This window comes from Gobius niger, assembly GCF_951799975.1.
Source record: "Gobius niger genome assembly, chromosome: 12".
Classification (NCBI taxonomy): Eukaryota; Metazoa; Chordata; class Actinopteri; order Gobiiformes; family Gobiidae; genus Gobius; species Gobius niger.
The window spans coordinates 24,550,063-24,567,385 of NC_136863.1; the positions used below are offsets into that span (position 1 = coordinate 24,550,063).

General features: G+C 41.9%; 2 protein-coding genes across 2 annotated transcripts in view; one reads left to right on the top strand and one right to left on the bottom strand.

The window, feature by feature from the left end:
• Window positions 1-17,323, top strand: part of LOC306971102 (voltage-dependent calcium channel subunit alpha-2/delta-4-like) — a 62,326-nt gene that overhangs the window by 25,908 nt on the left and 19,095 nt on the right. The gene's annotated exons all lie outside the window — the stretch shown is intronic.
• On the bottom strand, window positions 1,204-15,879 carry LOC306971100 (leucine-rich repeat and transmembrane domain-containing protein 2-like). Its single transcript, XM_079567245.1, has 4 exons — window positions 15,531-15,879; window positions 4,852-4,968; window positions 2,987-3,679; window positions 1,204-1,731 (listed from the first exon to the last, which is right to left on the bottom strand). The coding sequence occupies exons 2-4, from the start codon at window positions 4,892-4,894 to the stop codon at window positions 1,226-1,228; spliced, it is 1,242 nt and encodes a 413-aa protein (XP_079423371.1). The 5' UTR covers window positions 4,895-4,968; window positions 15,531-15,879; the 3' UTR covers window positions 1,204-1,225.

A 17,323-nucleotide genomic window follows, 5' to 3' on the forward strand; every position in this document is an offset into this window, starting at 1 on the left:
TATGACAGTGACGAGGTAAGGCAATATTAAGTTTAGGGAAGAAGAAGAAGAAGAAGAAGAAGAAGAAGAAGAAGAAGACAAATGGACAGTATAGAGACAGTTCTGTGAGGGAGATGGAAAACAAACAAGCCGTGTTATGAAAACGCTCTCAAAATGTGCAGAAATCGAGCTGCGGTAGTTTATAGACGGTAAACGTGTTTCACTTTTTTAAGATGAAAGGGAGGAAAGCTTAATAATTGCTCTTATTGTGCAACGCTTTGACTTACTTAATCATACATCACTACAGAAGGCTAATATATGAGCCTAATTGTATAATATCGCTATTTAAATTCAAACATGCCTTTTTGATATATATTGATAATGATAATCCAGTTCTGGGATAAAGGACACCCCTCGTCAGGACTGTACCATTTCAATTTATGTCAACAATGATACTTCATGTTTTTAATTTAAATGAATGCGCCTGTGTGTGTATGTGCGTGTGTGCGTGTGTGTGTGTGTGTGTGTGTGTGTGTGTGTGTGCGTGTGTGCGTGTGGGTGTGTGAAAAAGACATTTTGATGAGTTCAAGATTGCTTTTTCCATTTCGCGAGTTGCTGAGAACGTCCTTCACTGGCGACAAGGGGAATTAGCCATAGTAAACACAAAATGAAGGACATCATTTTTATCAAACGACGCGCTAAAAAGCGATGGCGTTTTGGATAAAGGAAGGTTGAAAGCTCAAAAAAGTTGATTTTTACATGATATGTGAGACAATGGAACAAACCAGGTGACAAATTGTAGCTCGCGATTGGGAACAGCGATATGGAAAAGTTGCTGAAATCAAAAAGACATTAGACTACGAGAATGTATTTACTTGTTTGTTTCACTGCATACTATAACACTTTTTTCAATCCAGGCTGGCTATTGATACTATAATCTAATCCAGCCTCAGAGGGTGCAGCCATGGTAAACTGTACCAGTCCCTAGCCTAGATAAGTATAGAGTTGCATGAGGAAAGGCATCTGATTAAAATCTCTGCTAAGCTCAAATACAAGTTACTGCCTCCCATTGTTTGCAGGTAATTGTAAGAAAGGTAAACGGGGAAAAGATTGTAACTGACAGTGTAGTACTAGCCCCATGTTAGGGTAAGGTGCAATCCAACCTAAAAAGTCCAGATACTTAAACACTTCATTGAAAAAAAAAGCCTCTCGACCAGGACCCGCATTGTCTGTCAAAATCCATGGGTCAGAAACTGCTGATCCTGTATCCGTGCACAATGCCGCAGCCCTCTTTGGGCGGCGTTTCTTCCGGAGAGTTCGGGGACATCGGCCCGTCTTCCACATCCGTGTCCCCCCCTGACTCGGCCATGAGCGGCTGTCCCCTGCTTTTCACCTCCTTCTGATACCTTGCCATCAACGTTGCGTAGACGCACCCGTACGTGGCCGCTACCACCATCATGACGCACACCGTCCCGCACACGACCCCCGCTATGATCTGCGTCCCGTGGGCCCTGCGGACGCTGACGGGGCGGTAGCGCTGGCGGACACAGTCTTCGTTATTCTGGATGCGGCCGGGAGGGCACGGGGGTCTGGTGGCGTGGCCGTGCTGCGCCTCTTTGGCTGTAGTGGTTGTTGTTTGCTTTATTATTTGCTGTTGCAGGCAGTAGCTGAACATTTCGGCCGGGACGCTGCGGATGTCTCGGTCTTTGAGATTCCCCGGGAGACTGCAGCGCATCGAGTCCACCTGCCCATCTATTAAAACACACAGACAGAGGAGAGCGGGGCAGAATAAATTAAAGTCGACAAAGGGAGGAAGCAGGAGGAGACGAGAGGGGATTGAGTGAGACTGGAGTCATTATATTCTTTGATGCCGTAGCCCAGAGTGCAATCTTCATGCAGAGCAAAGATTAATGGCGTACATTTGAGAGGTTTTGAGGAACTGTGTTTGAAATGGTGAAAGTCATTTGCCTCTTATGTGTGCGCTAAAATGGATTTGAGGTTTGCACAGCTCAGGCATAGCATAGCACCTCAAATAGATGGACTTAAAGCGATGAGGTGATAGTACTTAGAAGAACTTCTCCTAGATTTGTCTAGTGCAGGGGTCCCCAACTGACGGATCTGAGTCCAGATCCGGACCTCCAGAGGATTTGGTCCGGGCCCCAAAGCCTTTTCATCCTCTCAATATACTTAATTTCTAAGGCTGAATTAAAAGTTATCCAAACAATTTGAATAAGTAAAATTATTGATTCATTGATCAGTTCTGCTATGTAAATATACAACCTGTGTTCATGTTTTAGGTCAATCGATGAAGACTCATTAGTGGCTATAATTGATGCTGAATCAAATGTTTTCACTTTAGAGTAAACGGTTATGTAGTAAAAAAGTCATTCTGATATTAGTTTATTTTGCTTTAGAGCTCCACCACCTGAATGATCCTGTTTTCAAACTATGAAAGTCCGAGGCAGTTGAGAAATACCTCTGAGCTGTTGCCCAAATGCGTTTGTAGCTCTCACAAACCCTCCCGGGCTGGGTGTTCTTCTAACTTGTATTAAAGCGAGACACTGCAGGTGAATGAAGATATCAATGGCGATTTCAGCAGCGAAATCTAAATAATGGATAGAGCCAGGTTGATGGTTTTATTTTGTTGATATAATGGGATTTTGGATATCTTGCTTAGTTTTTGCATAGGCTTTCCAAACTTGTCAATATTTGTGAATATATGTGTGAAAGCTAGACGAGGGAGCGGCGTGCTGCTTCTTCCTGTAACTCTCCGACTTGCTAGCGAACAAAATGTCAGAAAATAAGCATCGCAAAGGGAGAGTTTGGTCTGTTTCTGACATTAAAACTCAGATGTTATGGGTGAAAACTTCAAAAATCTCAACATTGACCGTGATAAATCGATGTTTTCGACCACTACTATGTCTTGCCATTAGTTAAAAATAATAGGCAAAGTCGCATTGTCATTGTGTTCGAGGTGTAATCTTGCGTATTACTGCATGTTACTCACCTCTGTAAATGAGCCACTCCATCCAGTGTTTGAAATCCCTCAGTTTGCAGTCACACACCCAGGGGTTTCCTGTGACCTGCAGCTGCTGGAGCCTCACCAGGGGCTCGAACGTGGCTCTGTCCAGTGACGTGAGCCTGTTTCCGGCTAAGGACAACCAGGCCAGCCCCTGCAGCCCGTCCAGCAGGCCTTTCGGCAGCCACAGGAGCCCGTTCAGTGACAAGTCGAGACCTCGTAATCTCCACAGCCCGCTGAAAACCTCCTTGCTGATGCCTATGCCTCCGTGACTTTGATTGAGTCCATAAATTAGCTCCAGATGGTTGACGTGGTCGGATGATGTGGTCGCTGCGCTTTGACCTCCAAGGTTGTTCCCGGACAAATTCAGCCATCGTAAATCTGTCAGACTCGAGAACACTCGCGCATGAAGAAACGAAAAGTAGTTGTGAGACAGATCCAGCAGTTCCAGGGAGCTGAGGTTGGACAGCTCCGAGTGACCCAGAGAGGAGAGGTTGTTCCGGGAGAGGTGCAGTGCGAGCAGGTCCTGGTCGAGGAGCGGCGTGATGGGGCCCAGGGACACCAGGCCCACTCCAGTGCAGTTTGTGGAGTTTGCAGAGCAGCTGCAGACCCCGGGACAGGTGTGGGCCGGACCAAGGAGACAGAGGAAAGCCAGGACCAAAGAGGAGAGGACTGTATAAGCTGGAAGGAAACAGAATACCATTTCAAAGCAATGACCTTTTTTGACTGTAAGACAAACAGGTGAAATCGACAACGTATGTGTTAATGAGTAATGGCTATGTGCTACCAGATTAACCAGTTACCTGCCATCCACCACCTGTAAAATATGTTTTACTCACACCGATTTTGCACACATTTTCAGAAACTACAAGGTCTTAGCTTTCAAATGGCGCATTGCACTGGCCTCTCGGCTGTAATTTTTTTTTAAAACAATGAAAAAACAATGAAAAAAGGAAGAAAAAGCAACAAATAAACATTAAAGGTGCATTATGCAACTTTTTATGTGGAAAAAAAAAAGTTTATAATTGTGTGTATTTTACCTTGTTGTGACCTTGTGGCTGTATGACTGGTCAGCCTGTTGCCTTCACTTTCCATCACAGTGGTCTCTCGGACGCTCCAGGATCAATTGTTTGCAAGCTTTTCACTGCTGACTGACCCTCTCACCAAAAAACCTCTAAAACAATTGATCCTGGAGCATCGTAAAGACCACCGTGATGGAAAGTAAAGGTGCCATGCTGACCACTCATACAGCCGCTGGGTCACTACTAGGTTAAATAGGCACAAATGTCAACTTTTTATTTTGAATGAAAAGTTGCATAATGCACCTTTAGAGACAAAAAAAGCAATGAAAAAGTGACAAAAACGTGACATAAATGCGGCAACAAAAAAGTTGATCGGTTTTGTCGGTCTTAGCTTTCAAATGAGGCGTTACACTGGCCTATAGGCTGTAAGCTCTCTAAAAGCTCTGTAAGCTTTTAGAGTTGGGTGATATCGAACTGGGGAAAATGTGTTCGGTGACAAAGTGACTTGAGATAGAACTAATTCAGGGCTAAACCAGAAGTGAAGGCAGCGTGGTGACTTTATTTACTCCAGTTCTCAATTAGACTGGGTATACAAAGATATGCCAATAAGATAAATGGTATTGAAAAACAACTACATCTTAAAGTCAAGTCCCACTGAACAGCTCAAAGCAATTGTATGAAAAAGGCCTGCAATGATTAACTGTGTAATGCTATAGGCTTCCCCTGTTCGACAAGCAGACATGCTTCTGTTAAAGTACTGCTTTTGTGGCCAGTAACAACATATCCCACATCCCACATATTCCATTTGCCCACTGTCCGCCCTGTACTCACCCAGACTCTCTGGACGTATTGGTCCATAGTACAGGATCTTCATGTCTGTCACATGGGCTCAGCGGACTGGGGTCTCTGGGGGCTTCCTCACGCCAACCTCGGCCTGGCGATAATACCCTGCCAAAACACAAAATGATGATTCACAAAACGGAGCACATTGTCATTACGCTGAACCGTCATCCAACCGTCTGGTGCAGCCGTTTTTCCAAAGTCTTTGTTCGTTTTCTCGCTTTTGTGTCTGGAGACTGAACCAATATCTTTCAGTCCTTGTTTGGCCTTGCAGTGGAATAGAGGTTTAAGCCATAAAGTCAAGAATAGGAGGCGCCTTTTTCCATTTTCAATTTACTTGTTTTGCCAGTCGTTCTCGTGCACTGGTGTCTACGAGCCCCGGCAACACACCGAGACAGACAACCGTTCTGTCTGACGCTCATTTGTTAAGCAATTTGGAGGCGCCAAACTCCAAATGAACATAGTGAGGCTTTGCAAACTGCATTGCTCACTTTTTATCTGAGAGACAGGAGCACTAACCACTCTTCGACCATGCCCCCATTATTACATTCTACTTCCATAGCAAGTGCATGTTTACCTCCGTTGCCCCGTTCCCATCTTAGTCATCGATAGATCACATCGCGTACATCGCTACCAGGTGTGATTTGCTTCATTTGTACGCTGGAAGTTAAAAGCATTTCGCACTTAAAACAGTTGTTGATGAAATATTCACACTTGATTTCACATCTTTTGATCCTGGTGTTCAATCCAAATCGTCAGCCTGTTCCTCCGCCTCTCACTCGCCATGAAAAGCGCACAAATAACTCAATATGTGAGATTAAGAACACTGTGTGCAGATTAAACCATCAACAGCTTATTCCAATGTGAACTCATTGGACTGTACGTTGGCTGTACGGGCGCAGTAATTGACATGGCAATTTGCTTGGCCTCAATCCTGCACTCGCCGCGGCTCCTTCCCGTGGATAAAGTGCTCAAGCAGCACATGATAAAATGAAGTAATTCTTATTTTTATCCACCAACACTGGAGAAAAGTCAATGCCAACTCAAGTCTTATAAACTCCCACACAGCAGTCCGCCAAACAGAGCGGCCTCAGCCTTCGCTTCACACATGCAACCGAGACAAATGCTTTTTCATTCGGAGCGGAGCACAAACAAGAACTAATTACAAAAACTTATACACAAGGAGCATAACTTTATGTGCCTGTTTTGTCAAGACATGTTCATATGTGCAGTTTCTAATGATTAAACTAAATACTGTATGCTTTTAGTAATACTTGCAATTTAGAGTTCTATTGAGTATTACAGTAGTGCTGTTTTGTCATTTGAAAAAAATCAAAGAATCTTTGCTGAGATCAGATAACCATCGTTCCAGACAGAATGAGCTCCAAAACATGATCTCTTAAGTTTTCTCATCACCACATGATAGTAATAGTACTTAATGGTTCACATTAGCAGCGTGTATATATTAACTGCTTGCTCTCGGTGATCACTAGTCTTTGTGTGCAATTTTGAAAGCTGGAGATTATAACTGCCTATAACAACATACATTGCCCGACCTCCCAAAAAAGTCAATACAAAAAAATAGGTCACACGCTCCAATAGTTGGAGTGATTACAGCTCACTGTGGCATTGTTTCACTAAAACTCTGCAACGTTAAAAGATCCAATGTTGCATTATTGTTTCACCAAAATCCGGATTCTGTGTTGACCAACCCATGCGTGAAAATGATGTCTCATGCTCCCTGAACCACTCCTGGCTTTGTAGCATCAGGGAAAATGCAGCCCATTGATGGAATAACCTGGTCATTCAGGATGTTCTTGTAGTTGCCTGATCTTTGGGCACTTAGTGTTACTGAACCTAGACCTGACCAACTGCAGCAACAGAAAACAGTGAGTGAAATCCAAGTGGACACTTTTGTTTTTGGTCAGGCAGAGTATAACGCTGTGCATGTTTGAAGTCGAGCCTATTATTTGTTTAATTTATTAACAAGCTATATTAGTTATCCACATCAGCTCCCACAATCCTATGTTGGTTGTGATATCCCCTTTCCAAAGTCCCTACTTTGTCTTCCAACCCACGTACAGTACATTGAAGATTACCAAGAATCATTCCTTCCACCTTCTAACATGCACAATCTAGAAACCATCCATCGCCATATTGTTATGCCTGATTGATTGCTTGTGCCAAAATAGTTAACTTAAATTGGCAGCAGTGATGATTTGGGATCTAGGTTTTCAAGCAGCAGATGTTGCTGTTTTGTTTTCCGTGTGTTACATCAACCATAATGGCAGAGCTGCTAAATTTTTGAATTGATAGCTATGGCGCCCATTTTCTCATGATTACACTCTTTGTCTTAATTCTCATCTCTCAATTTAGCTCGGTGCTTGTTGTGTGACGGCCTAAACCCGTGGAGGGGAGTGCGTTTGGGAGACAGAGCTTGAGGGGGAACAGAGCAGCCCGTCACTCCATCACTGACAGCTGCCGTAAAGAGTCCGCCCCCGGATCTAAACCCTCCGTGGCAGGTCTATCCTTTGTTAAGTTACAGCTCAAAGATGCCACTCACTCGGCTGTGGACAGAGAGAGAGAAAGAGACTGCCTCCGGGCCACAAATGACATTACGAAATGCCAGGAATTACAATGCAGAAAGAGTAAGGCCTCAACAGGAGGACGTATGGAGAGGCGACGCGGCGACTGACAATGAATGAACAGCAAAAAACTTTAGGTAGAAAGTTTAAAAATACATGAAATATGCTTCGGAGAGTTATAACCTTGGCTGAAAGAGATTGCGTGGGCAAACATTCTCTCTACTTTCTTTTCGCAAAGTAACTTCAAAGCAACTTCATTAAGTCGCATTAATATTGATTCGCTCATCTTCTTCGGCTTATTGCTGAGGTTACAGATGGTTGACAGAGAGGCAGCAGTTTAAATAGTTAATCGTGGTTCACTATTATGTCCTGTGTGGAAAAAAGTTATCAGAGAGGAGAAATATAGAACATTTGTCAATCTCTTTCGTGATAAAATGTTGATTGGGAGCATTTTTGCCACTTCATGGGTTTGGCTTTTGAGATCAAGGCTGTCCGCTTCGGCTTAGCTTTAGTTTTATGTTCCAAAGCGGTTCTTTGTATCTGCTTTTCTACCAGACCCTCCGGCAAAATGGAAATCGCTGGCTCCACACGGCTGCCAATAGGTTTTATAAAAAGAACACCATGCTGTGATGTCTCCGTGACAAATGTGATATGATTTACCATGTTTAAATCTTGACTGTGCTGGTATAATGATCAAATGTATTCGGCGTATACAAAATTTGTGTTGCAATGTTTAGCAAGCAAACACTTGCAGTTACTTGATAGTTGAAACTAAAAATAAAGACAACAAAAAAGGTCACAGGCTCTAATATTTGTGGCATTGTTGCAAAAAGCGTCTGCAATGTCAAAAGATACAGTATTGCTTAATTAAAAAAAAAAAAAAATCTTAAAAGACTTTGTGTTGATGATGGGAGAGTGTGACCACTGTGAAAAGTCTTCTCCAGCACATCCCAAAGATTATCAAAGGAATTAAGATCTGAAGAAGATGAATGCAGCCCAAGATCATAACAGTTAGTTAAATCTATGTGGTGACTTTTTTGGTCAGGCGGTGTATCAATGTATTGAAAAACTAAAAGTTAGACCTTGCTAAGGATGCACCGATCCGATATCGGAGCCAATACCTGAAAAAATACGATATCGGGTATCGGCTACAAATATCCGATGCTGAACTGACACCAGCTTTGGCTCTCAACGCCTTAAAAACACAACTTTCAACTAAGTGAATATTGGCATTTTGGAGAATTCAATCGCTGAGTTAGTTTTAACCCGCGGCTAGCAACCGTATGTTAAAGCTAGCAACCGTATGTTAAAGCTAGCAACCGGATGTTAAAGCTAGCAACCGGATGTTAAAGCTAGCAACCGTATGTTAAAGCTAGCAACCGGATGTTAAAGCTAGCAACCGTATGTTAAAGCTTGCAACTGTATGCTAAAGCTAGCTGCAGCATGCTAATGCTAACAGCAACTGATGAAGGCTGGGACAGAAACTATAATTGGATCACCTAAAGTAGCCTAATAAAATAAAATCGTCTACTGCTGTAGCGGTCGAGTATTTGTATTTTAGTTGCTGAAATGCTGTCATAGAATATCTGATATAACATATTTGTAATGCACAAGTTGTAATGATCAGATCAATTTATGTGAGTTACATATTAATGTAACCTAAATAGCTGGTCATGTATTTAGTGTAGAAAGGTTATTCTTGTTTCATGTTTTTTCATTACATTTTATTAATAGATAGCCTATGATCTATAGTTGACATCATTTTATCGATCTCACAATGGAGAAAAGAGGACCAACTTTTTCACTCAGGGAAAGCCACTTTAAAGAAAGTTTCTTGGTATCGGTTCACATCAAACATCGGCAAATACTCGGAATCGGTATCAGAAGCAATAAAGCTGGGTCGTCTGGTGCAACTCTAAACCATGCACAGGTTGAATAAACTTCCATTTGTATTTGCATTCTTGAGGATTAGCCTCCATAACCGTAGAGTTTAGACTTCTGCAAACATTTTACTCTGTAGTTCATATTTTAATTTCCTCTCATGTGTCAATGCTCCAGGGTTAGGTTCAGAAAAGTGACTCAAACACCTATTAACTCCAGAGCACTGTAGTGTCTCAACAGCTCTGCTCCAGCTGTGTCCACATCAGGTCAAACAACATGACTCTTCCTAAGAGGATGAACCGCGCTCAGAGCTTCTACGTAGACCGTCACCCCTGAACCCTGTCGTCTGCCTTCACCAGCTGGACCGGGAAAACCAGAGGGATTTAAGCCACCAAAAAAAAAAATCATTTCACTTTTTTTGCTTAAATCCGGCATCAGTAGAAGCTTCAAAACCCCACATGAACTAATGATCTCTTGCGCACTCTTAATATATCGCCTACAGCTCGGAGCCAAAACAAAAGCGGACTCCAGTCGGTCTGTCATCACGCGTTATCGAAGGCTGGAGTCCACTGCTTTGGGCTGTTCGTCTACGAGCCACTAACTCGCCGCTCGTTCATCCGTCTCCTTCACCTTCTCTCGGCGAATTTGCCACTGGTTTCCTATTTTAAGAACAGCACACAGAGGACTGAGGCTCCTGAGCGGAAAAGTAAAGCACTGCTTAATAGGGCTGTACGAAGTTTCAAAACGACTTTCTTTTATATTAGACAAATGCAGTACTTGGTTTCATTACTTGAGAATTACTGCAATACAAGTCAAAGCTGCTCGGTTAAATGCTGAGGTGTTTGAAGGGAATACGTAGCCTAAGTATTTCAAGTAAATCAGTTTGAATAAGCTTCAAAAATGCAAAATCACTTGCAATTTCACTACCTGTATGGCAATACAACAGGGAAAAACCTTCTTCATGGCCGTGAGTCAGTGGCATTGACAGAACGTCTGCACAGCGCCCCCTAATGTTGTGGCTGTGTGAATTTTACAGCTTTTAAGTTGAACAAAACATACAGACAAATGAACTTTTCTGCTTTATTTATACAAGCGTAGTGTAGTGGAGTAGAAAAAATTATATTTATCTTTCAAATGTAGTGAATGAAAAGCAAAACGTTCTCACTAAAAATACCACGTCAAAAGTGATAGTCTGTAAGTTTAAATGTTTGACAAATTTAATAGATTGTGTATAATTGACCGCTTGGGTCTAAAATTTAAGGTAATGTAACTAATATTAAATAATAATATTTTTTCCTCCCTTTGCTGATTCAGCAACTAATCAGAATCCGCGGGATACCTCTTTGACCAATGAGACAAGCTTTTCCTGTGAACCGGCCTGTCAGGTCCAATCAGGGGAGAAGGGGGAGGAGCCTGCTTGTTTACTTTTGAAATTTCTGTTCCTGCGTCATTAGGAAGGCCTTTACTTTCAACTTTCATTCAATTTCTCTTTACTTTGCAAAATTACAGACTATCACTTTAAGGGAAAATCCTTAAAAGTTATACTTAACCACTGTACTTAAGACTTTGTTATAGCCATTACTATTTGCTAATTGCGATGGTTAAAACGATTGCTATTACTTGCGAAGCCTTTCTACCCGAATGTTTATTTTGAGTTTGTAAACTGATCAGTTTTGCTCTCTGGCGCTTAGTTTGATTGCAAAAACATGTTTTTGAGCCACGCTTCATTTTCTGGGCCATTGAATTCCTAACACTGATAATGTGCTGTTTGCAGCCGCCACCTGTTGCAATTGATTTTTAACTCGGCTTGTGTCTTGTAGTTTCTGCTGAGGCCGTGCGATATGGCAAAGAAATAAATCGATCGTACTAATTGATTGATCTCGACCTTTGCAGAAACCTCGTCTTACAGTTTTTCTCAATTGATAAGACACTAAATGCCATTGATTGCGCTGAGCCACCAACTGATTGAAGTCATTTTCTCTAAAACTCTCCTGGCAAAACCTTGAACATCATGATTTGCTCTCAGTTCCCCAAATTCTCACGCTCTTTTTGCATAAGACTGGCCACAACTTTGCCCATTGAATACATTTGTCTTTAACAGCACGTACGAGGAGTAAATTACCGACTGTTTTGCTCACGTGCGAAGTCATTTGTGCTTTTTTTCTGTGCGTTCTCTAATTTACATATAAGATTTGAGGCCCTCATACAGGAACACGAGCAATGTAAAATAAATTCAATGCAACATGCCCACAAATACATAGCTGTGTGCAATTTTCCATCCAGCACCTGTCTTGATAAATGACCCCGACATAGATGCAAAAAGTCTTTATTTGCAATTGCTGTGCTTCATGTAAAACTTTTTTCTTTTTGATAACATAGTGCACTTTTAACCCGAGGGTGTACTGCTTTGTAAAGTTTCTCCTAATGAAGAAAAATGTGTGTTGTTTTCTGGGAGAAGTGTGCTTCTGTCGGGAACAGTATATTAACAATTGAGGAAAATTGTAAACAGCTTTCCTCTCCAGTACAATATAAACCAGAAAAGTTTCCATTTTATCCAAAGTCTCCAGACCTTTCTTCTACCTCCACTGGATTGGCTGTAGTTTAATTAAAAACCGCCACAACGCAAAATACCTCCGCGTTTCACCTGTACTGCATTTAGTACTTTATACAGCGCGATGTGTCAGGCCGTTCTCTGAGGACGTTCAGCCAGTGCTTAGACTCGCACATCAGCTCTTTCCTCGCTGATCTCGTCGCTCCTTTTATGTATAACAGCTTGTCAAATGCACCATCAGCCAGATTAGAGCCCTCCACTCAGCAGCCGCGCAGATTAAAGCTGAGGTTTCAATCCCGGAGCGGGACGGGCGCCTCCCGGAGAGTCCAGATGGCGCTTGGAACAACTGGTCCAAGACAACAAGCTCCCAGCATAGACCCCACAGCAGCCGTACGTAAACACCGTATACCGTTGTGTCATTCACATCTGCTGCGTCATGGCGAGCTGGTCAACAAAACGGACAAGCAACGCCTTGTGTTTGATGCTTTTGAAGTTTTAGCTTGTTGACTATTTAAGGGTGGAATATATTGATCAAGATTCATCGAGTTCTTGAGGTTTGATATTGGACAAAACCACAAACTCGTACTTGTGCCCAAGCCAACACAGTTGCATGCTACATAATTTGCCTATAGATGATGCATACATTACAGCATTGCTCTGTGATCAGTCTCAAATATTTTTTTTTCATTATTTCAACTTGTTTACCGCAGCAAAATTACATGAATAAATGCATGATAGTAATGCAGGAAAAAAATAAGTCCTGTGTTTAATGCCTACTGTATATGCGCTGGCTGCCAAAGTTGTTCCTTTATGTTTTTTGGGGTCACAGGGGTACAGAAAAGTGTATGCCTCCTGGTGTGCAGTAATTAGCTCATTAATTGGGAATAGGTTGTTGCCCGGTAGACTTTCTGATCAGCGATCATGTGACCTATAAGGGCCACGCTTGTTTAATGGTACTTAATGATGCATTGAGTCTTAGAGGGGGTCAGAATAAAAAAATATTTTTTTTATTATAAATAATAAAATACAGATACTATTGGTTTCACTGGAAAAAGGAGATTGAATCTTAAATGAGATGTTACTTAAACTTGCTTGAATGATGGTTCTTTATGTTGAATTTGAGTTCGTTTGAACTAATATAAGATAAAATGAAAATGCTGATGCCAATGGAACAAGCATAAATCCCAGAAACCAGGCAAATGAACTTTTACATTTAAAGAGATTTATTTGTCTCTTGAAACTATACAAATTAATCTGAATTAAGAAAAAAATTACTTGTTTTATCTTATTGAAGACCATACCAAATCTACTCAAACTTTAGATTTTATTTGTCTTGTCATGTCATATGTCATATTCTTTTTGCAGTGTTAACATTACCCTCATACTTGAGTGAAAGTATTTCCTGTCAAAAAAGGTCAGTATTCAAAGTAGAAAGTACAAATCTGTGTTAGGAAAATTAACTTTGGAGCTTCAACTACAGTAAAATTGTGCCAGAATTCCTTTCTGTTCAACAACAGGACGGGGACACACTTTCTTCTTTGTTGTGAGTCAGTGGAATTAGACAGTATAATTTCACACTGCCACCTACTGGTGATAGAGTGCATTATCACAATGAACAAATCACAAAGCCAAATTAGCTTTCTTTCTTTGGAGCCTTTATAGAAATGTAGCGGAGAAGAAAGTGTTCTACTGTATTCATCTTTCAAATGTAGTGGAGTAAACGTAATAAGTTCTCAACAAAAACACTCAATTAAAGTACAGGTCCTCAAAAACTCTACCGAAGTACGATACTTTAGTGAATTTACTGACCACTTCTGTCGGTATAGCATATACTTAAGAGCAGCCCCTACGCAGTTTGGTTTATCAAGTGTCAACACGACCTAAAACAAAAATGTACGGCAACTTCATTCTATTGTCAAACATCTCTTTGTTGTGTATCGTGCAGCCCTAGTTTATGGACAATGACTCGTATGCAGTTTTGTGTCTCGTCTCTGAAGTGCGTTGACTGCGAAGTGGCCTGTCTCTTCTGCAGTGCATGGTCTAGTTCTCTGGTCTGTTTTCTTTTTTTTTCTTTTTTGGGGCTGGACCGTGGCGTCCTGCTGCTGCCTAATGACCCCTGACAGACAGCCTCCCCCTGTGGCTGCACTCTCCTCCTCCGAACAGCGCGGCACACCATCGGTCTGAAAGGCCATCGAACACTGCAGCTCGAACAATAGCAAAGTACAGGCTACACCGGTGTTTTCTAACCTGTTTGTGTATGACTTGGGCGTGTGGTTAGAAAGTGGTCAAGCAAAACAATGTAACTCCCCTGCATTGTTCTTAAATATGGACAAAATGGTATTATTATTATTATTATTATTTCAATATCTGAATAGTATAGTATTTATTGTACGTTAATTCCATCTGAAATGTAAAAAAAAAAAAAAAAAAAAGGTGGTGATCCAAGGACCCCCCTACCATGTGTCCCCAGGGTCCCCAAGACAAACAATGGGCTACACAATAGAATGGACAAAGTAACACACACCTACACTGCCTTTATGTTAGTGGACACAACTTACACACAAATGCATAGATATCTCCTTTTTGAAACCCCAATGAAAGTTCATGTACGGTTCAAATTTTACCCAACAACGAAGTTTGAATTCCGCCTTTTTGGATCAGTAAACAAGCAACTTAAATTTGCTAAGGGCTCTGTGGCAGATGCCCTTCCTGACTCCATTTTCTCCATTTGTTTAGGCTGGAGACTGGTGGAAACCAAAGAGTTAGTCGTAAACCCCCTTTGGCCTGGTCACAAAGATGGAGACAAGCTGGTTAATAACTTTTGATGAATGTAAATGTTCTGCTACTTTGAAAGGAAACATGATGATACAACATTATGATAATTTTTGTGACCGTAGCACACAATAAATGTCAAAAAAACTTATTTTATTGAGAAAACTTTCAAATTGCAGCTGCGCTTTTGGGAACAAGTTAAATAGGTTTTCTTTTGAGATGAATCCTTTGAGATCTTACTCAGCAGTTCTGCTGCAGATTCACTATTGCTGTGAAACTATAACTCCTCTTCATGCATTATGAAGAGGGCTTAGTGAGGAAGTTGTGAAAGTCATCATTCACAGAGAGATATGGCGAGAATAAAACACTCCAACAGCTCAACAGAGTTAGAAACATGGATAAATTATAATAAACTGGGGCTTGCACAATATATCACAACATTGTTATTGCAATATTTGGTGATGCAATACTCTGATGGTGCAAAATCAGTCTTCCATTTGACTGACATAATACAATCTGTGATGAAATAGTAAAATTATATTATTATTAGCGCAATTAGCCAGTTCTAGAATATCGGCATTTTTTTCTCTTATTGTACAGCCGTAACAGACATTTCCTTCCTCATCTGCAAGAAAATGCCACTCTCATTAAACCACTTAATAACTCAAAGATCATAATGTAAAAAGTGCCCATTACAAGCATGCATTGTTTTCCGACAAAGCTACATAGTTTGGATTTTAAACTTTATTTCCCAATGATCAGTTTAACTTCTATAGCTTAGGTCACCTTCCCACTTTGCATTCCTTGTATTTCTCTGAAGCAGGAGCACAATTGAAAACAAAGACTTTCCCTCCGTTCGTCCACTCGCACACAGCACTCACCATCCGCTCTGCCCAGCCTCCGAACAGAGAAACCGTCGAGGAACCGCACTCCCGTATCTTCATCTGCAGTGTTCGCGGAAAGGCTCACCCCCTCCCCAAAAAAAAGCAAAAAAAAATCCTATCTCCACCTCCACAAAACAGAGTTGCACTTTGTATATATAGCCAGGCTTTGAAACAAGATGAGCGTCTCCAATCTCCACTTGCAAAACCGCCGATTTCTTATTTAAAACAACGGCGAAACTCGAGCCACACTTGACTTTTGAGAGCAGATCGGATTCATTGTTGTCATCCCTGCCGTTTCTCCCCGCGCGGCGTCTGGGAGCCGTGTCCAATACGCCCAGCTCGCTCGCAATGACAGGGAGGGAGAGGGAGAGAGAGCCACGCGCTCATCCCTCGCTCGTAACGCCTCTGTGTGTGTGTGTGTGTGTGTGTGTGTGTGTGTGTGTGTGTGTGTGTGTGTGTGTGTGTGTGTGCAGCGTGCATTAAGGGTGAGTTAGACTGAAATAGTAACAGCAGAGAGCGATGCAGCTGCAGGCTTAGACTTTGTAAAGGAGAGAAAGAGGGGGAAGCACTACAGGCTACAGTGCGTGTAATTACAGTATTGGGTAGGAATAGGAGAGTGGAGAGTGTGAAAGAAAGGGAAGAGCTTGAAACAGGGACAAAGCAACAGATGACACCCACAAAGTGTTCTCTCAAGTTTGGGAACAATACAGTGATTGTTGACATGATGTATTTTCATATTTTTGATTTAAAGTGCATAGGAGAGGCAAGTTAGACCTGGGGTTTTTCAATCTTTTATGGCCACGACCGTCAATACAAGGCACACTTTTGTTCACGACCCACACAAGGCAGGCTTTCCATCGAAACTACATAGGAAATATGCCTCCCATATGATCTGGTGAGTCCCTCTCGCGACCCCCAGTTTGAGAACCACTGAGTTAGACTACACATTTCAACAGAACATGGTGAACACAATTAGATTTTGCGACAAAATTGACCAAGTTTTCCAAGGTTTGGCTGATTTTTTCTGATTAATTATTGATTCTTGGGCACAGGATTAGTGACCATGTCTGTGAAAGCTGTTGCTGGAGGCTCCTCGCTCCAAGCGTGTGACCAAAGATGACAGAACAACTTTCTCTTTAGCAGCTCCTAAACTGTGGAATGAACTGCCTCTCCACATAAGAGCTGCACAGATGCTTGATCATTTTAAAACCCGACTAAAGGCAAATTTCTACTCAAAAGCTTTCAACACTGTCTAGCACATATCATGGCCAAAATCTGAGCTGCCAGTGCTTTTCTGCTTGTATATATTGTGTATTGTCTTTTTTTGACATGGTCAGCTTTTTGTGAAGCACTTGAGTCAACAAGAGTCGTTTTTAAATGTGCTGTACAATTACATTTGATTTGATTTTGATTTGAAAGGCGCTTTGTAAATGAAGCTCTAATTCTTCTTCCCAATTACTGAACTCAACCTAGAAATGTTCATGTTATTGGTTTTTAAGTAACAACTCTTTGGGCCAGATCTTGTGGCGGCGCACGGGGCGGCGCAGGCTCTTGGCGAATTATTTTCCGGGGGCGTCACAAGAGGAGGTGACTGCACTGATGGAAACACGGCTGACATTCACTTCCTCGTTTACATTGCACTGTCTTGCGTTCTTTCTTAAGCCTTAGGCTCTCACAGGTCAAACTAAAAACTTTATTTACCCCATCGTGAGCTAAACGATGTTCACGTCTCGAGAGAAAAAGAGCTACAGCGTCCGCTGTGGCGTGGATCGGCCCGCGCTTGGCGTGAA